The sequence below is a fragment of the Anoplolepis gracilipes genome, chromosome 4, assembly GCF_047496725.1.
Source record: "Anoplolepis gracilipes chromosome 4, ASM4749672v1, whole genome shotgun sequence".
Lineage (NCBI taxonomy): Eukaryota > Metazoa > Arthropoda > Insecta > Hymenoptera > Formicidae > Anoplolepis > Anoplolepis gracilipes.
In genome coordinates, this window is record NC_132973.1 from 2,263,307 (window position 1) to 2,288,647 (window position 25,341).

General features: G+C 33.0%; 3 protein-coding genes across 15 annotated transcripts; 1 reads left to right on the forward strand and 2 right to left on the reverse strand.

Moving 5' to 3' along the window:
• Positions 1 to 247: 247 nt before the first annotated feature.
• Positions 248 to 6,050, reverse strand: Pain (transient receptor potential cation channel family member painless). Of its 5 annotated transcripts, XM_072891634.1 has the most exons (4): positions 3,810 to 4,394; positions 3,627 to 3,727; positions 2,007 to 3,113; positions 248 to 1,848 (listed from the first exon to the last, which is right to left on the reverse strand). In XM_072891634.1, the coding sequence occupies exons 3-4, from the start codon at positions 3,097 to 3,099 to the stop codon at positions 248 to 250; spliced, it is 2,694 nt and encodes an 897-aa protein (XP_072747735.1). In that variant the 5' UTR covers positions 3,100 to 3,113; positions 3,627 to 3,727; positions 3,810 to 4,394. The 5 variants fall into 5 exon arrangements, with proteins under 5 accessions (XP_072747735.1, XP_072747734.1, XP_072747736.1 ...); XM_072891633.1 differs by lacking the exons at positions 3,627 to 3,727; positions 3,810 to 4,394 and adding an exon at positions 5,912 to 6,050; XM_072891635.1 differs by lacking the exons at positions 3,627 to 3,727; positions 3,810 to 4,394 and adding an exon at positions 5,655 to 5,911.
• A 104-nt stretch (positions 6,051 to 6,154) lies between these two features.
• On the forward strand, positions 6,155 to 22,508 carry LOC140665468 (uncharacterized). Of its 9 annotated transcripts, none has more exons than XM_072891623.1 (30): positions 6,155 to 6,311; positions 6,673 to 6,884; positions 7,510 to 7,776; positions 11,255 to 11,385; positions 11,972 to 12,029; positions 12,261 to 12,331; positions 13,054 to 13,230; positions 14,207 to 14,311; positions 15,502 to 15,600; positions 15,994 to 16,092; positions 16,168 to 16,266; positions 16,334 to 16,432; positions 16,693 to 16,791; positions 16,884 to 16,982; positions 17,057 to 17,155; positions 17,241 to 17,339; positions 17,420 to 17,518; positions 17,591 to 17,689; positions 17,760 to 17,858; positions 17,937 to 18,035; positions 18,103 to 18,201; positions 18,332 to 18,430; positions 18,512 to 18,610; positions 18,725 to 18,832; positions 18,969 to 19,070; positions 19,179 to 19,280; positions 19,755 to 19,853; positions 20,014 to 20,118; positions 20,562 to 20,821; positions 21,090 to 22,508. In XM_072891623.1, the coding sequence occupies exons 2-30, from the start codon at positions 6,715 to 6,717 to the stop codon at positions 21,171 to 21,173; spliced, it is 3,324 nt and encodes a 1,107-aa protein (XP_072747724.1). In that variant the 5' UTR covers positions 6,155 to 6,311; positions 6,673 to 6,714; the 3' UTR covers positions 21,174 to 22,508. The 9 variants fall into 9 exon arrangements, with proteins under 9 accessions (XP_072747724.1, XP_072747726.1, XP_072747725.1 ...); XM_072891625.1 differs by having other exon boundaries at positions 18,725 to 18,826; XM_072891624.1 differs by having other exon boundaries at positions 11,258 to 11,385.
• Positions 22,240 to 24,648, reverse strand: LOC140665472 (N-acetylglucosamine-6-phosphate deacetylase). The gene is made up of 7 exons (XM_072891640.1): positions 24,133 to 24,648; positions 23,520 to 23,794; positions 23,277 to 23,406; positions 23,021 to 23,109; positions 22,793 to 22,937; positions 22,533 to 22,709; positions 22,240 to 22,445 (listed from the first exon to the last, which is right to left on the reverse strand). The coding sequence occupies exons 1-7, from the start codon at positions 24,365 to 24,367 to the stop codon at positions 22,240 to 22,242; spliced, it is 1,257 nt and encodes a 418-aa protein (XP_072747741.1). The 5' UTR covers positions 24,368 to 24,648.
• Between the last annotated feature and the right edge of the window lie 693 nt (positions 24,649 to 25,341).

Genomic DNA, 25,341 nt, shown 5'->3' on the forward strand with positions numbered 1-25,341 from the left:
ATATTTAGCCTATAAGCTATATTTTTATTACGATTTATTAATGGCACATTTGCAGCTTAAAATGTAAGTCGACATCTGTTAAAATTTAATAATAAAATTTAACATATACTTAACAGTGTACTATGTTTGATATATAAAATAAAGTAAGCCCCGCTTAGAGTGAATAAGTCATTTATAAATAAAATTTTCTTTTCTTTTTTAGAGGATACAAAATACTTAAAGAAGGATGAGTTCGTATATCCGCTTATTAATCCTTCCTCACAGATTCCATCGTGTTATCGACATTATTGTTTTCAACTGCGAGCTTCACGATATTCAAAGAGAGCTCCATCCCCGCCAGTTTCTCCTCCAATTTATTCAACGTGATCATTATTCTTTCATTATCCGACAATTGATTTTTCTTGGAGATAATTTGTATAGCCTTTTTAATTATATTAAGATCCATCTTCAAAGTGGCCCAACGTTTGTCGCGATTCACGGACTCGTTGCGAATGTATTTCTCATAATTCCTGTCTTTGTTGTACACATCCAGGCAGTCGTACCGCTTGATGTTGATTTTGCCACCTCTCAGGCAATGTGGAAACAGAAGAATTCTTTTGGCGAGGAAGCGGAATGGATTCCATCGTAACGAGTATGAATTTCCGCAGCAGAAACGTTTGCATGGTTTGCCGATCGCCACATCTTCGATGTAAGAAAGCAGACCTATTCGAGAGATGAGTCCAATCAGTTCGGCCTTGCATAAAATTTCGGCAGTGTCACTGACTGCCAGACCATTGAGCAGATTGAACAGCACGATGGCGATGAGGAAGACGAACAACACAAACACGATGTGGCTCCAAACGGGATGCGAGACGAACGGGATGTCGGTGGCGTCGAACTCGCCAGTGAGCATGATGACGGTCTTGAAGAGCGAGCGACCGGGATCGGGGAAGCTCGTGTCATCGCCGTCCTTGAAGAGCGTGTAAAAGGCTAGAGCGAACGCGAGGATGAGGAAAGCGTACGGGAAAAGAAAGCGCGCGAAATTAAACGAGACTGTACGAAACATCTCGATGCCTGTAGTCATTCGCGGATGCTGGCTGATCATGATGACCAATTCCCATGCAGATAAGAGGATTACTATAGCACTGACTTGAGGTCCTGCGCCGCACAGTACAGCGACAGTTAGCACAATCAACGTAATTTCCAGCCAATTGCCCAAGTTTTGCAGATACCGCCAAGGACAGGAGATGAACTGGAGGGTCTCCCGGGAGATAAAAAGTAGCAACGATACAGTAGTGAAGGCCCACAAGAGGTTGTTCTGGTACCAGGCGATTTGTAAGGTACTTCCCAAAGCTGCATCGTTCGAGCTGTTGTTGACCGTCTGCGTTTCATTTTTATTCGCGGAACTGTCATAAGTCTTGCCCAGAATATAAGCATTCAACAAGAAGTAGAAGATAACGTAAAAGACAAAATTCACGTACAAGATGTGCCGTATCTTATGCCATTTGAGGAAAAGGAAGGATGAGAGCAACGGATGCTTCAGTAAGTGTTTGAGAGTGCCGTTGCAAGTCATGTATTTGAACACTTCCATCTCGGAAGTTGTCCGATGATTCTTGTCATGTTCCGTAAGAACATCGTGCGGCATCAAACAGCGATAATTGAATTCAATAGTGTATTCGTTCGTCCGTTCTTTTTGCGTTTGCAGACAGTCGTCGAAATAATGCGACAGCGTGCACATTGGAATGTCGGCGATGGGTGGTATATTGAACTTATTCATGTGACCGATGTAACTGCCTCGTTCGAGGAGCAAAGTTACCGCTTCGCGGCAACCCGCCCTGGCTGCGTAATGCAGTGGTGTGTTACCTTTATCTGTAAGTAAGAGAAATTTATAATGAGATAATTTACATATAAGATTTTCAGAAAGATCTTAAAAATCGTAAAATAGAGTGATTAAACATTTTTAAATTATCTCTATTATATCTAGAAAGTGCTATTTGTGATTGTGTATATCATCGTGATATACTCACTGTCAGTACAACGAACATCCACCCTTTCCTGTTCTAGGATTAATCTCAGACATTGCAAGCGATCAGATGTATTGTCGATTCCTCGTTTTCCTGGCATTCCCAACTCCAGACAGACATTCAGAATCAGATCGTTGGCCACTTCAGGCTCCACGTTCAGCAATTCCTGAAGAATAGCGTGATTACCCTGCTCAACAGCCACTTGCGCAGCTTTCTTTACGCTGAAGAGATTTCCCTTGAGTTTTTCCAAAATTCCCACCACGACCTCGTGAAAATCACGTTGTGTGGCCATCTCCAGCAAATCCTCGACCACACTGTGAAGAACTTCTATTTTGACCAACTCCAAACTCCTCAAAAAATTCGTCTCATCATTGGCGATCAGGTAATACTTGAGATCGTTCGCGTTCGCTTCTCGGTTTTCAGACTTGGGCGGCAACAAGAGTTCCGGCAACTTCTGTTGAATCACTTCTCGCGTCGTCTGATGATTGTAGTCCTTGTAACTGTCCACGTCCGGACACTGTCGGCACTTGTTTAGTATCAGCTCTGCCATATCGCGCTGTCCCTTCATCGCTGCCAGGTGAAGGGCCGTCAGACCCTTGCTATTGGGAATACTGGCGCTGGCGCCTCTTTCCAGCAATAGATCGGCACATGCCAGATCCTTCTTCCTTACCGCGATATGCAGAGCGGTCTGTTGTCCTGCCTCAAGATTCGGATTTATTGTCGGCTCCGCCAACAGAGCTGTCAACGTATCCACGTATCCGCCTTCGGTGGCGAAATGAATGGGAGCGCGATTGTGCGCCTCATTCACTCTATTAGGATTCGCCCCTTTGCGCAAAAGGAACTCTACGAACTCTATCAAGCCATTTCTACTGGCTATGTCAAGATACGTCTCTTCAGAATGATTGGGATGGATATAGTTGATGTTCAAAACGGGCGGCTGCTTCCTCAAATTATACTCCACAGTATTTCGGAAGGAACGAAAATCCCTGGATCGTAGAGCGTCTAGCAGAAGCTTGTAAAGAATTTCGGTGCAGATTGGGGAAGAATCGTATACGTTTAGAAGGTGCTCCTGCAGTGAATCCTCTTCCAAATCCATTTTGTCTAAGATATCTAGTGGTATAATTTAACTTAGAATATTGACATTGAATCGATTATTTTGAGAAAAAAGGAAATTTTTTAATAAATTGGAAAAATTTTTTTTTTTTCTTAGGAAGAGATACTGTATCAGATTTGAAACTGAATAGTGCTCAAGAATATTTAAAATTTACTTATAACTAGAAAAAAAGTTTTTTTTTTAATTTTAATAATTTGAAAACAAGAAAGAGAGATTTAATGAAATAATTGCGCGTGTGCATACATATTTTTAAATTAAAATCTTTTAAAACAAAAAATATATAAAATATAACTAAGTAATACAATTAAGAAACACAAATATAGACAATGAAGAGCCAACGCGGATGTAAAGCGTGAAATAATTTCAACCAATGATTCAATTAATTATTTATTTCATAATCCATACGTTTTGGATTTCTTTCGCCTTCTTCAGTGATTTAAAAATTTTAAAAACAATCATATAGGATAAAAATAAAATAAAAGACCTAACAATAAAATTAATATACATACGTTTTTCCTCAAATGCAAAATAAGTGAGTTATCTCAACCGATCCTCACAAATGTCTAATGTAAGAAGCTCCGAAACGATGCATAACGTAAGGAGAGATGCACTAACAAACAGAAATATATTTAAACTGTCAAAAACTAAAGTATAAAATAAATCCACAAAATAATGAACCAGAGGCAACTCACTCAGACCGGGAAGAGCATCAGAGACAAGACGAACAACCGACATATAATTGATAGAATTTAACGAATAATTCGAATAAACATCCAATGTCATAAAGACATAACAGAGCACATATTAGTTTCTAATCGTCGAAAGACACCAAACACCAAACCAATAACATCATATCTTCGATAAATTGTCAATAATTGTTAAACATGCTTTATTTAATTTTACGGTATCGCTCTGGAGATTTAATCTAGATGTTTATTCGAATTATATTAGACTTCTTACACGGGGCATTTGTGGGGATCGGTTGAGATGAGTCACTTATTTTGCATTTGAGGAAAATGTATATATATTTATTTTATTATTAGTTCTTTTGTTTTATTTTATTTTTATCTTATATGATAATTATTGTTTTTAAATTTTTAAGTCACTGAAGAAGGCTCGAAAAAAATCCGAAACGTATGGATTATAGAATAAATAATTAATTGAATCATTGGTTGAAATTATTTCACGCTGCATCCGCGCTCTTCATTGTTTATTTGTGTTTCTTAATTGTATTACTTACAATTAGTAATATTAAAAGTTTTTAATTTAGTTAGTTTATTCTAAAATATAACTTATTTTTAATAATTCTATGAGAAAATCTAAAACCGCATTGTTTTCTTAGCTAATCATTTTTTAAGAAACTACATTAAAATTTGGTTAATTGAAATCAATGCGTACTTTTTTAATTAGTAACATAAATAGTAAACAATAATATAAAAAAATATACAAAAATATTTTGAAAAAATCATACGATATTTCTGTCATTAGATCAAATTCGAATAAGAAAATAGTTGTTGTTATTATTTATTTGCTAACGTTGGTTTATTCGAAAAAAGTGGATCACAGCCTTTTTCGCCAGGCGAACTTCCGCTCATCGTTTGTGCGTGAGAAGCTCGTGTCTCGTGGAAACATGTGTATAAAACGTCAGACGGATAGGAACAAAAAGTGACGCATTGTCATCTATATGCATGTATGTATGTGTTGCATTACACTTGCAAAGTATAGTCTAGTTTTATACGTGGGTGTAGAGCTGTCGCCCCCGATGTATGACGGCCTCGATCGTGATCTCATCGTCACGATTTATTAGAGTGCCAATTAAGCGTTTCACTCGCATTATTTCAGTAGCAGTCGCACAAAAGTTCTCGGTCCACCGACATTTTCACTTATCGCTCGACAATAGACCCGATCGGGTTTCCAATTGCGGAATGCGATCGGATTGTTCGTTCAGTCTCGCGATAAAGGTACTGTCCGGATGAGCGCTTCCTGTCGTTTAGAATTAATTTAATTTCCAAACATGCACATAGAATCGTTAACAGAATAATTCTCGCTTTTCTCGGTTGATGTTTGAAAAATCATAGCGGAGAAAGAATTTAGAAAAATGCAAACACTCGTCCAAGTTATCTAAAGAGAGATTGATAAAATTGTTCAAATATTTGTATTTATCTACGTATTTTATTTGTCAACATTATGAAACATTTAAGATAGTATTTATAAATGTGATTTTATAAGTTATATAAAACTGATTTATATAATTTATATAATTATTTATTAAATTTTATTTTAATTTAACAGCTGCTGCAAAATTTAGAAATGCAACAGGTGGGAAATAGGATTACACAAAGATCGATGACTAATAGACATTGCTTCCGGCATACCTCTTTATAGAATTTCTCTTTAATCTTCATGTGAAATATACCTTGTGAAATCATTAATATGCAATTTTAAACAATATTTGCGCGAATCGATTAAAAATTGATCGATCACAGGACGTTTTGTGTAACATGTATTATGTTGCATAAACGACGTTCTCCACAAACCTTTTTTAAAGCCTTCTTTGTCTTATGCTTCGTTACGCATTTAATACAGAAAAACCGCACTCAAGTGTCACGCATCAGGAGGCTGGGCGAACAAGATGAAAAAGAGCAATCTGACATTCTCCCTTACAAGAAGGATTTTAGATTCTCTCAGGAAGAGACCACCCTACACTAACAACTGCATCGTATGCGTTTTTACTTCGCGATGCATCGGCGCTGATCACACATCACATACGCAGTGAAGTAATAAACTGACGCACCTGCAATTAATAATGCGTATAAGTGGACATTCTTCGCGCTTCAACAGCCAGCCAGACTCGTCGAGCCCCGACTCTGCTGACCAGACCCGCTTGCTTCACGACGTCGGCGACGAGGAGAGAGAGAGAGGGAAAAGAGCGATCAAATGTTCAACACGCTCTCGTGACTTGCAACAGTGTCTCTTCGCACGCCAACATATAAGTATAATGGTTTAACCGGTTTTCTTAGGAATAGACTATCCTTCAATCTCGGTGGATCACATTTCAAGTAAAAAATAAAATGTCACTTAAAACACGGCCGTGATGAGAGATGAGAGTTTCGCACGATCATAAGGAAAATTCATTATCACTGTGGACCGTCGATGAAAAACACATAGCTAATTTATTATTTTTTTCATGTTCGGTTAGTATATTGCAAAAATGTGAAATAATTACGTTTATGCAAAATATTTTGGAATTTCGTAGTTTAAATTTAATGACAGATTGTTTGACCAGTAGTCGATTTTTGCAATAATCGATATTTTCTTCTCTCTCATGTTGAAACATAATAAATTATTCAATTACAAGTGATTAAAAATTGAATAACAAATGACAATTATGTTTTAACTTTATTTTCTCAATATTTTGAATACTGTTTTATCGTTTAAAAATGAAAAAAAATAGCTTCTTTTTGAATTCTTCTCTAAGCAAGAGATATCCTGTATTTATTTTGATTTATACTGAAAAAAATAGTTCGAAATTTACCTTTTATTTCTCATTTGCAGAATAACGGCACGTGACGACAAATTTAGCTATTTAAATATGTGATGGCATTGTCCTCTTGCTTCCATTATCGGCTATACACGGATTTCGCAACCTACGCATTCCTTGACATTCCCGATCTCTATCCTCGGTCTCTGTCAACCTTACCATGTACTGGCCACCGAGACAAAAAAGATCGGCTAAAATTAGAAACTTACGCCATAACGAAAACTCCGTAAATTATATAGACATAAATTTTGATAAGATAAATTGTACGTTCTTTATCTGCTGATTGCTGACCAACTGTTTTTTTTCTGCTGACGAACATTTACTAACTGGACTATGCTGATAAATGGTAGCAAATAGGTAACAAAGAAAAAAATTAGTTGAGACTGCACATTAAGAAAGTACATTCTTGTATCAAAGATAAGAGTAATTACTTCTTGGCAATGAAAAAGTTAATAAAATCTGTATCTGTAGAATGTCCGAAAAGTTCAATTTTAATCGATTGATTAAATTTTAAATTTAATTAAATAAAATAAGTTGCAGTGATTGAGAAAATCATTCAGATTGAAAGTTTTCGATTTGATTGATTCTTCAATGATATTATTATAAGGTCACTGTATTATTAAATTTATTCATGATTATTTAAAGATAATAAAAATATAGAGAAAAATTGGATATTAAATTCAAATTATAATATTTGAGGAACGCGAAAATCTTTTTTATTAATATTTATTTTAAATTTTTATTACACAAATAATTCAGATTCGTCTCCTTCATGCATATTGAATTCTACGCGAACGATATGCCTCATCTTTGCACGCAAGGTAAGCTATCCTCAGGCGCTTGCGTTTCAGATTCTCCCAGTCATTGCGAATCGCAAAAGGTGGGGAACGCGGATTCCGGGAAACATGCCGCGATACCTTGACGTTTACTTACAATCAGTCGCAGATCGACGCGTCTCAGGTGTACATCCAAGTGTCTATTACCAGCTGTCAAAGGCAGGTCTCACTTAATCGGCGGCAATTGAGCCAGCGAAATCATCTCACTGATAAGACAATCGATTGTTCGAAACATTTGCTGACATACATATCTCTCAATTACGGACTTTTTATTGATACTGAGTAAGTAAACTCATTTGTGATGATTAAAAGTAATATAGGAATACATTAAAACTTTGCGCGAAAGTTCGCGGAATGACACAAACGTCCTATGAAGGTTGTGAAAGATTAATGTCAATGTTTACTCGATGATATTATTGACATAAAAAGATATCAAAGTACAAGATCAGATACATATCATATGTATAGATTTTGAATCAGTTTGCAAAAAAAATAATAATGACATTAATTATTAACATCTTATATCTTAAATATTGGGAAGCAGTGTTCTCTGTAGACTTGTGACTATATCATCTTAGAAACATTCGCTGTTTCAAAACAATTTTTAATTATTAAACAATGTTTAAACGCTGATTAATATAGGAATATTTGAAGAGATCATGGATTATAAAAAAAACATTCCAGAAATTTTTCGCTCCATTAATAAAATATCGATAGAATGATAATCATTAATATCAGAATGATAATCATTAATATATCTTATTATATTCTTAAATTGCTAATACTTTAACCGATAATTTACAGAAAAATATTTTATTAATAAGCTCTCATTTTAATAACAAATTTCATGTCAATTTAATTATAAATTTACATTTTGTAAAGAATAGCCTACAGTGTTAATCAATGTTCTCACCGACATCGCTCTGTGATGTTGACACTCTCTGTGAATAACACAATATTTGGAAAATCTCAAGGATATTTTATCGAGAAAGAGAGAGAGAGAGAATAAGTATATATGATATTATTATTTTTAACTAAATTGCTAGCTCTTTTTTCTCACTCTCTCTCCCTCTCTCTCTCTTTCTTTCTCTATTACATACTAATTCGAAGATTGTATTTATTCAGTCAATCTTCACACACACACACACACAAAAGTACAGATATTAATATTATGCACAAAAAAGTGAGAAGAATATTAAATTCTATTAAATAAAACAAATGTGCTAGAGAATTTTTAAAGACTTTGTCTTTGTGTGAATTTAATATAAAAATATGTATGATTTTTCACACGTAATTATCAGTACGATGCGATATTATTCAAATAATAATATGTAGCAATGTATTATTATAATTTTTATTTTACTGAGAGCAACAGCGATATAATTATAACAAGGAAAATAAAAAATACTAATTTGCAACGCTCATCTTTCTCGTATTATTCAACATATATATCGAGAAATAAATTTTTATGTTTCTTGTTCCAAATAACGCATCAATATCGATAAATCTTATTCATTATAATTAAGTCAACTTGGGGAGATGAGGATCCTGATTTACTTTAATATTAGTGTAATATTTTTCTGTCATTCATGTTCTAATATTCCAAATAATAATGTTACAAACTTCTTGATAGTAAAACGTAATAGAATATCCTTGAAATTTCTTGGATAGTTAATGTCGCTAGCGGACAATGATTGCGAGAAACGTCAGTCTGTCGTCTACATGAATTATATAGATTGTCGTTTAAGTCGTAATAAAATTTTGACATAAAATTTATTATTTAAATGAGAGAGCTTATTGATAAAATAAACTTTTTTTCCATCAATAAGTTACACGAAGAAGAAGAGTGAAATTATTCCTTAAGAAAGTCACTTATTTTATAAGGGATTCGCATTTTTTCTCACGGATGTTTCTCAATCTCTCCCTCCAATTTTGGCAACGTTACAGTACATTTGTACTCTCGTGTATCTCTTATGTATCGGATTTGCCATTCCACTTTCATTCCCGTATTTGGCTAATGAAATGCTGCGTGTGTATCGATATACATATACCATGTGTCACCTTAATATGGATATACGGCGAACGTATTCGACATACAGTCGCGTTTTTATCGTATGTCCATACAACGTGATGTCATTTAGATATATATAGTATATGATGCGCGAATGGAAAAGAGACGAATAATGTCGCTTACAACGTTATTAATACTTCCTATAGATTTCCGCGTTAAGTGGCAACATTCGATTGACAATTAATGATAGTAGCAATTATTGCTATTAAAATTACATTTCTAAAAATTTTTCAAAATAAATCACCTCAAGATGTGAATCTTGTATTAAAATATAAATAGCATAAGTTAATTTTTACTTAATATTTCATGGTTTCTTTTTCACTGTTTCACACTTTGCATTTGAGTTTCCCTTCATTCTAGCGTAATTCATTTGATCAAAATATCATAATGAGCGATGATGTAAGAAATTCGGCATAAGTGAGTAACGCACTCTCGATCATCTCTGCCATATTCGGTAATCATCCGCAGAATTCAATCATTATAAAACATTTTGCATGTCGTGGGTGCCGTTTATTAAATTACGTGCGGCTTCTAAGATTTTTTTGTTGATGTGTGCAAAATCGGGATATGATCTAATATCAAATATTAATAACGCTGTTATATGGGTTTAATATTTTTTTTGTTTTAATCATTTGACATTATTTTTTGCGAAATAAAGAAAAAAAAATCTTTTTTTTTATTTTAAGATAATAATAAGTAAAAGAATTTCCTAGAAAAAAGATTCCAAATTATATAATTCTCGAGAAACACGGGCTCTAAATCTGTTGAACTTGAAATTGTGTGAAAAAAATTATATCGAAATTATTATGGTATGGAAAGTAAAGACTGTGAAAAAAAGAGAAAGTTATTGTAAATTCCAGAAATTACTAGAAAATTGTAAATTGTCCGGAACAGTCCGGATTCCAATAGAAAGTACAGTGCATTTTATGCATCGGTGATCAACGCATCACGCGTTGCTCCGCATGGCAAGTGGGTCATGAGTCATCATTATCATCATCATCATCATCATCGGCTACCGTGCATTCGGGCATTTTTGAAAATCGTCCGGGAGATGGGCCTGAACTCGGTGGGCGATCGCCGCGTATGCCCATCACGGACATGCTCTTATATGGTTCGCCATGAATCGTTTCTGTATCATGCCCCCGAGGTCGACCTCCATTGCATAATTCATGGACGTTGCGTTCAACACGCATTTCGTTGTTTACCGGAGAGAATTTCGCGATTATCCGTGAAGTTTCGCGGACTCCTTAGGGATGCGCATTTTAACATTGGCACACACTTAAATAATTTAAATATCCTTTACTGCGAAACAGAAAACTTTACAACTTGTGTATTTTTCAAGAATGATTTTCTGGAGAGATTAAAAATTAAAATATCCTACAAGACATGTAAATTATTCGAATATATATATGTTCTTTTATAGTGCCTGTGATTTAAATCTGTCACTTGCTTTTAAAAGACCGACATACAATTCTATGAATTTCTAGAAAATTAATATATCTTATTATATAATGTATTATATACTCTACAGAGAGAGATGCATAGTATTATATATTAATACATTAACGTAATTCAAAATTATATTTTATTAGATATATTTTAATAATTATATTATATATTTATATATTATTATTTTCTTCTCTCACTATATTTTAAAACAGGTTACCTTATATTATAAATTTTTTAAAGCAGGGAACACCCTTTCAGCAACATGGTTGGAGTGACACAGAGACCTTGGACACCTACGAAAAGACGAGGTCCGATTGCTGCCGAATATAGTAGCCCAGGGCCAGCCTGTGTAACTTTACCGCCGCTAATCGGTAAGAATTACGTTCACTTCTCATAAAAGTTAACATAAATAAATAATAATTATCTACTTTACTTTAATAATCCCTTAATAATTTCTCTTGTAATTTTGTTCATTAAAATTAATTTTTCGAGAGAAAATGGAACAGTGTAATATCTTAGAAATTATTAAAATCCAATAATTATGTTCATTACCTTCGCAAACGATTTTCAACGGCAATTCATTAAGCTTCTTTTATTGAAAAACACAATGGATAATAGGAGTCTGATAATTCATGAGAATTGGCTCGTCGACGATCATTTTCGCGGTCGCGTGCGCGAGATTGCGAACGTATTAATTAACATATCGTGTACAGCCATGATCCATACGATTGCATATCGATCGTTACGCATTTATAAGCATACAAGTTGCACGCGGAACTGTAATAATTAAAGAGACGGCCGTACTTCCGCACTGTAATAATAATGTTGCCTTACAATGTTTCTTCTCTTCTTTAGCGTCTCTCTCATTTAAGTTACTTACGTAAATATTTTTTATCAGATTTTCTTCGATAATATCTACGGCATTGTACAACATGAAAATTGATGTAACGTTTACAGGAAAAACAGTTCCAGATTCTAAACGAGAAAGGGCACCAGCATTTTCCTTTGGCAGCAGGTAGAATTAATATAGATAATTTCAGTTTTTTAGATTATTTTTTTATATGTATGCTTCTTTATTAATTTTATAAATTGCTATAATGCATTATATTTGGAAAAATAAAATGTTCACGGTTTCATATTGCAAATCTGATTATCACGATTGTTATTTAATATGAATTTTTGTTCAAATCTTATAAGCACACCTAACGTAATTTTATGTACAAACAACCATCACTAAAATTTTCAGACACTCGGCGAAAAACAATAGTCCTGGACCTGGCCCTGGACAGTACAATGTCTCTGGACTTAGTGCAAAAGGTAAATACGTCATAAATAAAATATTCGTGTTTTACAAAATTTTTTATCAATGAGTTTAAAATATGAATAATTAAATATAAAGTGTTTATATAGATCCATTAATAGATTAAAATATTTAACAAAAATTTAAAATAAATAATATAGAAACAACACTATTATTTTTTTATGATAAAGTAGGAAACAGAATACAATAATAATGATAAGTGAAATGAGTTATAATACACATTAAATACGCCATTCCTTCGCGAACTTGCAAGTTCCGCTATGCGTCGGTCAAAGTATCGACCAAACTCCAAACCCAATATTCCAGAATGATACATTTTAATAGCTAACGTTCACGAAATTCCTTCACCTTGTGCTTGAATAGAACAAGCACTCTACACGCGATCGACATGCATATAACTTTAAAAGACTGATTTGAAGATACAATACATGCTTCAATTCATCACATTAATTTTCAATTTGTATTTCTACGTAAGCTTTACGTTATCGTATTTGTATGAGAAATTTCTAATTCTTGAAATTAAAGATTAGAATATTTTAATCTTGAGCGTTTTCTTTTTTAGATGTGTCTACAAAAAAATAATACAAAATAAATTTTTATAAGAATTGCAATATTTATAATACTTAATAAAAACCTTGTAATTATGATTAATTATGTATATTAAATATATATGCAAATTATAAATAACGTAGTATATGACGACTTAAAAATCTTTTAGGAAAGGATGGTGCACCTGCCTTGTCACTGCACGGCCGAACGAAATCGACGAAACCGGAAATTACACCGGCACCGGGCGACTACAATCCGCAGAAGGCGCAAAAGATAATTCTAGATAGCTCGCCGAAATATTCCTTTGGTGTTAAAACGCAACTCGAGAAAATCAGCTGTACACCCGGTAAGTAGAAACTTAAATAATGTGAGATTGCAACAATTTTTCAAGAGTTTCAGAATTGAGAAAAACTCTGAAACTCGTTTAGCGTGCGATTGTAAAAGTTCGTGAAAAATGTGCTATATTCATCCAATCATATTTATTTTATTAAATATAAAAATTACGTAAGTTAATTCATTTAAAAAAATATTTATGTCGTTTCATATATTCGAAATACATAATTTCACGAATCTATTAAATACAGATCACTGCAATAGATATTATTAACGAAAATATTTCACTTTTCGGAAAAGAAAGAAATATGTGGCTGAAGTTTGGAGCGTTCTAGGAGCGAATTTTTAAAATTAAATAAAATAATAAAAAATAGTTCTATTTATATTTAAAATAATAAAATAACAATAAAAAAGTATATTTAAAGTGACAAATGTAATAAAATAATTAAAAAGATTCAAACTACTACATATAAACATGTTTAAAACTTGATTGCGGCCCTCTCTGCGCTTGGAACCAAAATTTGAAAGTATGGTGGCATGCCTCGGAATCATCCACGATTAGAAAAAAATAATCTGTCCGGAAGCAAAGCCCGGAAGACTTCCGCTCATAACATTCTTTCGCCGTATACGTGTTCCGTGGATGATTCCGAGGCATGCCATCATACTTTCAAATTTTTGTTCCAAGCGCAGAGAGGGCCGCAATCAATTTTTAAACATGTTTATATGTAGTAGTTTGAATCTTTTTAATTATTTTATTACATTTTTCACTTTAAATATACTTTTTTATTGTTATTTTATTATTTTAAATATAAATAGAACCATTTTTTATTATTTTATTTAATTTTAAAAATTCGCTCCAAGAACGCTCTAAACTTGAGCCACATAAAGAAATTTGATATGAACAAAATACACACCCAATCGAGGCACCACTTACGTCGTATCACGCCACAATAAATATCGAAACATGAAACATTGCATCTCGATCGTAGCACAGGCCGACTATCGCGCTGAAATCATGAATTTCTACTGCAAAGCAGCAGCAGCGTTCTCTTTTGGCATAAAAACTGTGTCGGAAAGACTGAGTGATATTCCCGGTAATTATATGCAACTTAAATAATCATGGCTCGAATACTTTGTATGCTAATTTCCAATAAATAATAAGAAAAACGCATAAGTTTGCAAAAGAATATAATAAAACACTAAACGCAACGTTAAATTTGGCATGTCGATTGAAACTCTGTACATTAATAAAATTCACCAATAATGTATAACGTAACAAAATAAAATTGCATTATTTAAAATTGTATATTAATATTGTAATAATTATTGTGAATGTTATTTAATTTCATCGCATTTAAAATAACTTTCTTGTTTTTACTCCACAAGGAGTGATATATTTTTATCAGTCAAATGTTTTTCAAAATATAATATATTGTAAATTGTCAAAGTATAATATATTGTAAAAAAATTCTTTAATGATTAATAGACTGAAAAAGAGAGATATGTATAAATTGTCAAGAAATTTATGTGTGCTACATAACATTATTATATGGATACCATGTGTGTATGTGTAGTGTTTAGGATAATCGATGCCACACCGCAAGTAATCGCGGTTAGCCGCATGGGACTTCGTTTGAAGAGTAGCACCTCAAAAATCGATATACGAAACTATTATCGCCGAAGAATCGCTGCTTAGGTACAGACTAGTGGTTTCTTTTATAAATAATCTTGTAGTCTTGTAAACATTAAGACACCCACGTAATTTAGAGATTTGAACGCGTAATGAACTTATCAAAAAGCACCATAAATCTCTCGTAAAATTGTAGTAGCAACAATTTCTACTTCTGAGTCTTCTCTCCACCGTAATTACTTCTGCACGTGTGATATCTATGACGTAGCTAAGAATAATTGTGATTAATATAGTATAGGTTTGATTAATATAGTGGTAAATATATAAAAAAAATATAGTAGGTAACAAAACGTATATTTTCTCGTAATAGTATTCGATATTTAGAAATGTGCAATTAAATTGATAGAGTGTAATTAAAATTGCTAGCTGCATACGTAAAACATTGACAGAGTAGTGTCGCTTATCGCCATAAAGTAAGTTGCTGCATGTCTCGCGATATGTTGAATGTCCTCCTTTTTGTGTACCTTCACACCCTATCAATATCCATCCCTCTCCACGTCTATTAATCTAGAGAGACTTGGTGGTAAATGCAAGTAGAAAATTGCCGCTCACGGAAATTGGAAACTTGTAAAATTTATCGACAAGTGTGTCTAGCTCCAGGTACTTATCATCCCAAGAAAACGAGGCTGGATAGTACACCGCAGTTTACGTTCGGACTTAGAACGTCGCTCAATAAACCGAGCGACACGCCAGGTAATATGAAAGAGAGAGTCAAGATTTCAAAGTATAATTTAAAATCTCTCTTTAGATACAAACGCGTGTAGTTTGATATCGAAATAAATTTAATCTTATCTAATATTATTACAAGAATATAAATCTTATTTATTTTCTTTTATAAAAGTATGTATGTACATATAGGTATATACAGTTATCAAAAGATTTTTTTTTTTCGATAGTAGCATTTTATAAGATTGAAGAATATTAGTTACAAGTAAATTGAACTATCTATGATATATCTCCTCTCATATTTATTAAATCAAAGAGAACTTAAATAGACGTTTTATTTTCTATTTATACACATTCGTCATAAATGCATTTATTCTCTTATCTTACAATCCTCGTTTTTCTTTTTGTCTCATTTTATAGCACCCGGAACATACAGTCCGGAGAAAGTAAATTTAGAGAAGGGTCCTCAGTACAGTTTAACTGGAAAAGGCCGAGTCGAAAAATGTAACGGAACACCAGGTACATATAGAGATAGTCGTATATATTCTACAAAAAAAAATACAATAAAGTAATATAAATTTTTCTCTTGGATAGCGCCAGGCGCATATTGTCCCGAAAAAGTAAGGCTGGACCCATCACCGCAATTCAGTTTTGGACTAAGACCCGCTGTGGAAAAGCCAAGCGACACACCAGGTACGTATAGTAGGCTATCTATTATCAGAATGTAAAAAAACATTGTATGTATTTTTTTCTTTTTTAGCACCCGGTACTTATAGTCCTGAAAAGGTGAATCTGAATAAAGGGCCCCAATATAGTTTGAGTGGCAAGGGACCTACCGAGAAACCCGTCGACACACCAGGTGTGATAAAAACCGTAGATATAAATTTATATTTGTATACAAATTGTAATTTATATTTATCTTGTATATTTATCTTTTTCAGTATTTACTTATATATACAGATTATTAATAAAATACAATTGTCGCATGTTCAATATAAAAATGAGATAATGAAATATAAGAATAAGATTTAAAAACAAATATACAGTTACATTTAATGCTAATAAATTTAAAAATATAGAACCTAATGATGTAATGATGAATAAATGCAAAATTTTCAGCACCTGGAACATACAGTCCCGAAAAAGTTAAATTAGATACCACGCCACAATACAGTTTCGGAATTAGACCTGCTCTGGAGAAATCTAGTGATACTCCGGGTAATTAATATATTATTATAATGATATATTACACACAATATTGTACCATCATTTCATAGTAATTATTACATGCGTTTGTTTCTATATCTTAGCCCCAGGTGCTTACAGTCCAGAAAAAGTAAATTTGGATAAAGGACCGCAGTACAGTTTAACTGGGAAAGGACCTGTCGAGAAGCCCACGGATACACCAGGTATATAAAAATTGAGCGTGTGAAGAGAGATATATAATCTTTAAATATAAATTATATAATTCTGCGGTTTTTAGCGCCCGGCACATATTTCCCCGAAAAAGTCAGATTGGATAATACACCAAGATATAGTTTCGGAGTTAAGCACGCCCTAGACAAAACCAGCGATACACCAGGTAATTAAATACAAATAATACATTGCATTTAATATAAAACTCGTAAGTCCTCATCGCATATTCTCATCTAGTCTTTATCCTGTAGCGCCTGGTACTTACAGCCCGGAAAAAATAAACTTGGATAAAGGACCGCAGTATAGTTTGACTGGAAAAGGACTTGCCGAGAAGCCCACGGATACACCAGGTATGTAAAAATTGAGCGTGTGAAAAGAGATATATATATATAATCTTTAAATATAAATTACATAATACTGCGGTTTTTAGCGCCCGGCACATATGCTCCCGAAAAAGTTAAATTGGATAATACGCCAAGATATAGTTTCGGAATTAGGCATGCCCCGGACAAAACCAGCGATACGCCAGGTAATTAAATACGAATAATACATTAAATTTAAAGTCTTCATCGCATATTCTCATTTAGCTTTTATCCTACAGCGCCTGGTACTTACAGTCCAGAAAAAGTAAATTTGGATAAAGGACCGCAGTACAGTTTGACTGGCAAGGGACCCGCCGAAAAACTTGCAGATACACCAGGTATCTAAAAACATGTATGAGAAATACGTATCTTTTTAAAATAAATAATATAACAACACGATTTTCACAGCACCTGGTACATACTCGCCCGAGAAAGTAAAATTGGATAATACACCGCAATACAGTTTCGGTCTTAGACCCCTCCTGGACAAGCCTAGCGATACACCAGGTTAGAGTGGTTATAAAACATATTTTACTTCACACGAGCTGAATTGTTATTGTGTTTACATTTATTTCTTTCGTGCAGCACCTGGAGCTTATAGCCCAGAAAAAGTGAATTTGGATAAAGGACCGCAATACAGCTTGATGGGCAAAGGGCCTACTGAGAAACCCGCTGATACACCAGGTGTGTAAAAATACACGTAAAATATGTATTTCTTCGATATATCAGTGTAACAAAGCAAAATTTTTAGCGCCTGGCGCGTACTCGCCTGAAAAAGTAAAATTGGACACCACTCCAAAGTACAGTTTTGGACTTCGAACGTCTCTTGATAAACCCAGCGATACACCAGGTATAATTAATACAGATCATGCTTAATCTGTATCGCGAAATTTTAAATTAAGAGAGCACATTGTATTTTTTATATTTCGTTATTTTAATATAAGCTTACTATACGTCGGATTCATGTTCACTTCTTTCAGCACCTGGTGCTTATAGCCCAGAGAAGGTAAATTTAGACAAAGGGCCGCAATATAGTTTGACTGGAAAAGGATCTGCACCGAAGCCTGACGACGTTCCCGGTACGTTTCGATATTTTTTCCAAACGCGACTGTAATGTTCTCGATAATTACTAATTTTTTTATACAAATGTGTTGTCGCAGCGCCTGGCACGTATAGTCCCGAGAAAGTAAACCTGGACAAGGGGCCGCAGTATAGTTTGACCGGAAAAGGAACACCAGGAAAATTGAACGACAATCCAGGTGAGAATCATCTGGATTAATCTTCTTGGACTGTTAACGCGCGAAGAGAGAATTTAATGAGTGAGAATAGTAAATAAACAACATTAATTTTTTTTGATTGCCTCGCCTCTGTAGGCCCCGCTGATTACAAACCAGAGAAAGCTCTAAATCTGGAACATAAACCCTATTACAGTTTTGGTGATAGGAAACCTTTGGATAAACCTAAAGATACACCAGGTAACGGTGTGTGGATTAATCCGACATTAACATTGCGTCTTTAATAATCGTTTTCTAAATGGGCTAACGCGATACACGGTAGTAGAAAAAGAAGATGATAATCGAATAATGAATGACATTATTTTCTGATTGCTTTTGGCAGGCCCTGCCGATTACACTCCGGAGAAAATTCTAAATCTGGAACATAAACACTATTTCAGTTTCGGTAGTAGAAAACCCTTCCATAAGTCCCGCGATATACCAGGTAACGGTGTGAAAACTAACAAAGAATTAATCGACTGTTTTTTTTCTATTAATATGATATAAAAGAATTAGAATGAGCAATATTAATTTCATCTGATTGCTTCGGTAGGCCCTGGTAGTTACTATCCGGAGAAAGCTCAACATTTGGAACATAAACCCTATTTCAGTTTCGGTAACAGAAAACCCTTGTTTAGGTCTAGCGATACACCAGGTAATCGGTGTGAATTGGAGAAATGTTAATATTATCTTAATCTTATCTTAATATTATCATTGTCTTGCTGACACTTATTGTTTAGCTATACTATGCGAGTCTAAAGTAGGCATGTCGTAGGTACATTAAGGCTTTATATCCTACTAATCGTCTACGGAAAAACAATTGTATATCAATAATAATATATCAACACTAATAATATATGTGTACCTATGTGTGAAAAGACAAGAAAAATGAGATAGATAGTGAAGTAGATTATGGATTTTTAGAATCTTTAGTAATGTGTGAAATTCTATGTACTTCTAATATTTTAATTCCTACGATTCCTGCGATATATTGTATTATTGTGATAAAACATGTGTAATAAATATTATGTGTTCTCCGTAAATGTGTTTTAGCATACGGAATGTAAATGTGGTAAACATGATTGACATTTTTTTAAGAATACAAAAACATTTTATAATTCATTTACAGCTCCCGGTACATACAGTCCCGAAAAAGTAAACATATCTAAGTCGCCGCAATACAGTTTCGGTATTAAAACCGAGATCGACAAAAAGGATACTATACCAGGTGCATTTTGTTATTTTGTCTTTAATTTTTTTTTTTTTTTTTTTTTTTTTTTTTTAAGTAATAGCAATATTCGAGATCTTATTTTTTATCAATAATTTATCGTTGATCTTTAATCTAATTTACAATGTTTAATTTATCTTTCAATTATAAAACATTTCAGGTCCCGGCGAATACAGCCCGGAAAAAGCAATGCTTTTGTTGGAGAAAGCATTGCGATTTACTTTCGGCCTCAGACCACCCACGAACAGACCAGACGGCGTTCCAGGTAAATAACTAGTCTGATATATCAATTTCAGCCCCAAGGATGCAGGGTAAACGTCAATGCATGTTACATCAAAGCATGTCACATCGTAGCAATTTTATATTCGCATATACGTAAACGTGCACGGAATGTCATGCACAGAATTAGTCTATCGCAATAATTGATTATAGTTTGATCTTTTTTTACCATCTCTTGGCTCACGTATATCACACCCACTTGATTGAGATGCAATTCCTTATCGGACAATTTTATGAGAAAATATCATACAATATATTACAGACATATAAAAATATATATAAGAAAATATGATAGATATATAAAAAAAAAAAAAAAAAACAGAAAAAGAAATACGACGTAAATGGTGGATGAAATGGTTTATGAAAAATAATGTAATTATCCGCGTGAGCACGGAATTTCTGAAGAACTAGATCGATTGAATATTTCAGCGCCTAATATATATAACATCCCCTCCTCTCTCGGCGGAACCAAGGAAGGCAACAAGAAAGCGGCACCTGCCTACTCGATATCCGGTAGACAAAAGGTCTTTACGGACGATCGCGTTCTCGTGCCTGGACCAGGTGCATACGAGACCATTAAACCGGACACGGTCAGAGTGAAAAGTCCGGCGTACAGCATAAGCGCCCGTTTCTCGTTGCCCAACGATCATTCGCAGATTCCGGGACCCGGAGCGCATTGTCCCGAAAAGGTACCGCCATAAACACATTACTTATAAATATTAATATATATTTATATTTTATATAATATAAATATATGTATATAATACAATATATGTAAAAACATAACATATATATATATATATATATATATATATGAGAGAAATATATAAAAATATATAAATTTAAACAAACAGTTATGTAGTGTCAGAAGACATAGAAACATAATAATAAAATATAATTTGCGTGTAATGTAATGACCAGTAAATATAATTTATTAACAAAATCATTGTGTTCTAGGTGCTTCTCGACATTCCCCCTGCGCACACATTTGGCATCAGGCACTCTGCATATATTTGTAACTTGAAGGATGCAGTTTATTAATTTCATTAATTAATGACAACCACAATGCATAATGATTTATTGACTAAGACATGCTCTCTTGCTTTTTTAATCATCTTAGTCATTATTTAATCAGGTCCTGTTCTTTTCTTCTTTTATTTTTCTATTTGATTATTTTATTTTATTAACTATTACTAATTCCATATATAGAAAGTGGAAAATGGGTAAAATTAAAGTTTATTACGTTTAAAAAACCTAGTAGACTGTATCACACAAAAATTTTAAAAATTCCTGTAAGCAAATATTAAAAATATGCAGCATATACATGATAGTGAAAATTTCAATATTGTTCAGAAAATCTAAATATTTTTCTTTCTTTTAAGTAGCATTTAATTTATCGCATTTTGACTATATCATGAAAGAAACGTTATATACATAATATAAAACTTAGCACACATAATAAAACGTTAATTTAATATAGCGTGGCAATAAATGTCTAATTCTTTAATTGTGTAAAAATATCTTTACAACATTAAACCATTAAATATTGACATCTTTATACCCTTATAAAGCACAAGCAAAACAAAAAAAACAATATAGTTAAAGAAAATCTGACCAAATATGCAAATGAGAAGGTGTATAGAAGTTTTGTATAAGTTTTGAAATTTAAAAAAATAATACTTTTATTGTTACATATTTACATCTTAGTAAAAAAGAGTGCATGAAAGTATTATACACTTTTCTAATATCTTTCACGTAGCAAAGTACATTCATATACTCATGAAAAATGTAGTGTCTATAAATTTAGATTTCACATAAAGCAATACTCAGAAAAATAAAAAAAATTAAATTTTCAAATTTTATATAGTATGAATGTATAAAATTTTATCTCTTTTTATATAAGATAATCTATTCTCAAGCAAAACTATACATATAAATGCATAAAAATCTCAGTTTAATGTACAAAAGCTATTTAAATTAAGTTTAAGATTTTATCATTGTAACATTATTGTAGACTTGTCACTGTCAATTTGTACAGTGGCTAAATAGGATATTCAGTTGTTTTGTACAATTGATTTCTGTTTTATGCCAGGATATCTACTTACATTTATGCTTCTAATTGTTTTATATTGTCAGGAATCTTCTCATAAACGCATTGTCCCGAAATCCATGTCGAGAGGAGCTCTAGCTTCTCGTCTAGTAATATGAAATCAGCATCGGCTCCAAAATTGAGAACACCTTTGTAAGAATCAATACCGAGACTCCTCGCAGGATGCAAAGTCGCCGCTTCCAAAGCTTCAACTATTGTGCAACCTACACAAAGCAATTCTATCGCTAAGTATTGTGCATACCGCATAATAATATATTTTATTAGTATTTGTTTTTATGTTTTTAATTTACCTGTAGCATCTTTAAAATGTCTCACACATTTGGACATCTCAGCCATGCTACCACACAGAGTGTCCGTTCCAGCGATGTAAGCGCATCCTTTACGTATTTCTATTTTGAATTGTCCTAGCTGATGAATTCCCTCCTCCAAACCCAGTGCTGATATTGCGTCTGTTACTAGTACGAGACCTTAAAAAAAAATTTAATTTTAATCTCATGAAAATTGTCACTGTATTGTAAGGTAAGTGTACATATAATAATCAAGTATGAACCTTCGAGGTGCGTTCTATGAGCGATTCGCAACGCCGCTGGATGAGTGTGAATCCCATCAGAGATTATGCCAAAATGAACAATCCTTCCTGGTGGAATTTGATCGGACGTTAAGAGACCAACTAATCCTGGATCTCTATGATGAAACTGGATAAAATTGAAAAATATCATATAAGATAATTTTAAAATATAAAAGTCGATTATGTAAAACTTTATATTTTATAGCTTACAGGTAACATAGCATTGAACAAATGAGTAATAAATGATGCTCCATGTTTAACTGCCTCTTCTCCCTGGTTTAAATTTGCTATGGAATGTCCTAAAATGTGTGACATAAATTATGTTAAAAAGAAGTTTGGCAAAAATTTAACTTTTGTAATTTTTTATAACTTTTATATTGAATATATCTCTCTTTAAAATATTTTATATATATTTAAATATGGCACAATAATCTTTTATTGCTGAAATATTAGAACTTTTTCTTACCAAGAGATACTTTGATATTTCTTCTACACAATTCTTCAATAACAGGTATAGCATTTGGAATTTCAGGTGCTATTGTAAACATACACACATTGTCCAGATCTCCATACATATCAATAACTGATTTAAATCCCTGAAATGTTATTAAAAAATATACGAATGAAGGGTAACATACCGAATAATATTTTACAAATATATTCTAAATACATATAAATCAGAACAGATTTAATCGTATCTCTCTGTTACCTGATCAAATTTTTTAATACAATGTTCTGGATGAGCGCCTTTTTTATGTGGACTAATAAAAGGTCCTTCTATGTGAACACCCAGTATACCAGCACCATGACTACCACCATTTCGTTTTTTAATTCTTGGTAATATCTTGTGGTATACTTCACTAGGGGATGTTACCAAAGTAGGACAAAAAGATGTTACTCCGTGTGCTAGTAATCCCTTTGCTACTCTATCAATGCCTTCTTCTATATTATTGACATTGAATGAGAAATCTACGCCAAATCCTCCTAATATAAATATTAATTTATTTATAAAACCACAGAATTCTTATTAGATGCTAGAATATTTATTGCATTAATTTTAATTATTAATTATATAATAATTAGAGAGAGAAAGAGAGAGGAAAAAAAGTTATGATCTTTGACTTTTGTACCAAAATTAATTTTCTTTTATCCAAAATTTTTTTTTCTGCTTCTGTGACTTATAATCTACATTTTGTAAATTAAATTTTGCATTTAAAAATCTAATTTACTTATAATCAACATATAAAATGATAATTTTTTGTATAGCAAAAAAAAAAAAAAAAAAAAAAAAAAGAGAAATGGCATATTTAAGAATTAAATACCGTTGATCTGCACATCTATGTATCCTGGTGAAATCAGGGCGCCGCCGCAGTCTATTCTAACATCTGGCTTGATTTTCTCGTCGTAGAAGATCTTTTCCGGATTCACGATCTTTCCGTCACGCACCCATAGATCCTCTATCTCGATCCTGCTGTCACGCAGGATTCTGCAGTTGTAAAATTGCTTGAGGATCCCTTTGTCGTGTCGCAGCATATTCGTGTGACGAGCAATGATCATGAGTCGACGTAATTTTATAAATAAGGGCCTTATCTGTGCACGTACATTATCGACAATTATCAATTATGCCAGTCAACACGGTGACTATCTAACACCGAACTCAGTTAAAATGGCGATTGGGAGGGGCGAAATCGCGACGATTCGCCACGTCTTTAGCGATAGATCCATCCCAATAAACGGACTGACAAAATTAACACGGATGAAAAGCTCGATCAGCTGTGATATGTAAACATAAACGCCGGCCGACGTCGCGTGCATCATAGACACGGACGATGTGACCCAATATCTTCGACTATGATTACCTAGATGCGAAACAACGGGATATAGAACGTGACATATAATTCGAGATTTATTTTTTTAGCAAAGAATATTGGCGCCATATGCAAATGTTTTACTGAAAAAGCCTAATTTATTTTTATTTAAATTGTTTTTAATTCTCTTCATAATTTTATGTTTTGTGTAATTATTTATTACTATCATTAATGAATATATCTTTCTCTACTATAATTAGGGTATATATTCTACGAACATTTATTTATTCATTCTTTCAAACTCGAAAATAAACAAAGATCTCTGTAAAGAGAAGATCCAGACTAGTTAATTTAATGTTCAAATTGGCCAAAATGGTATTATTAACAATAAAAGAAAATCTTTTTCGCGCAAAGATCTGTCAAATTTGTTTCATATATTATCAAAATTTAATGTATTAATTTTTTTTTTTATTAAACTCTATTTTTACATTCTACATTTTACAATTAAATTGAAACTGATTTTATATAAAAAAATTTCTTTCCTTCAACAATTCATATATAAAAACATTTCCAACAAAAACGCTTTAGATAATTAATATTATAAAATAAAGTAAAAAAGATTTAAATAAATACAGGCATTAATATAAAAATACATATTTTTCTTATTTGACAAATCAAGGGCGAAATATAATTTCATTCTTTTTGGTTTACTATGAAGTTGGC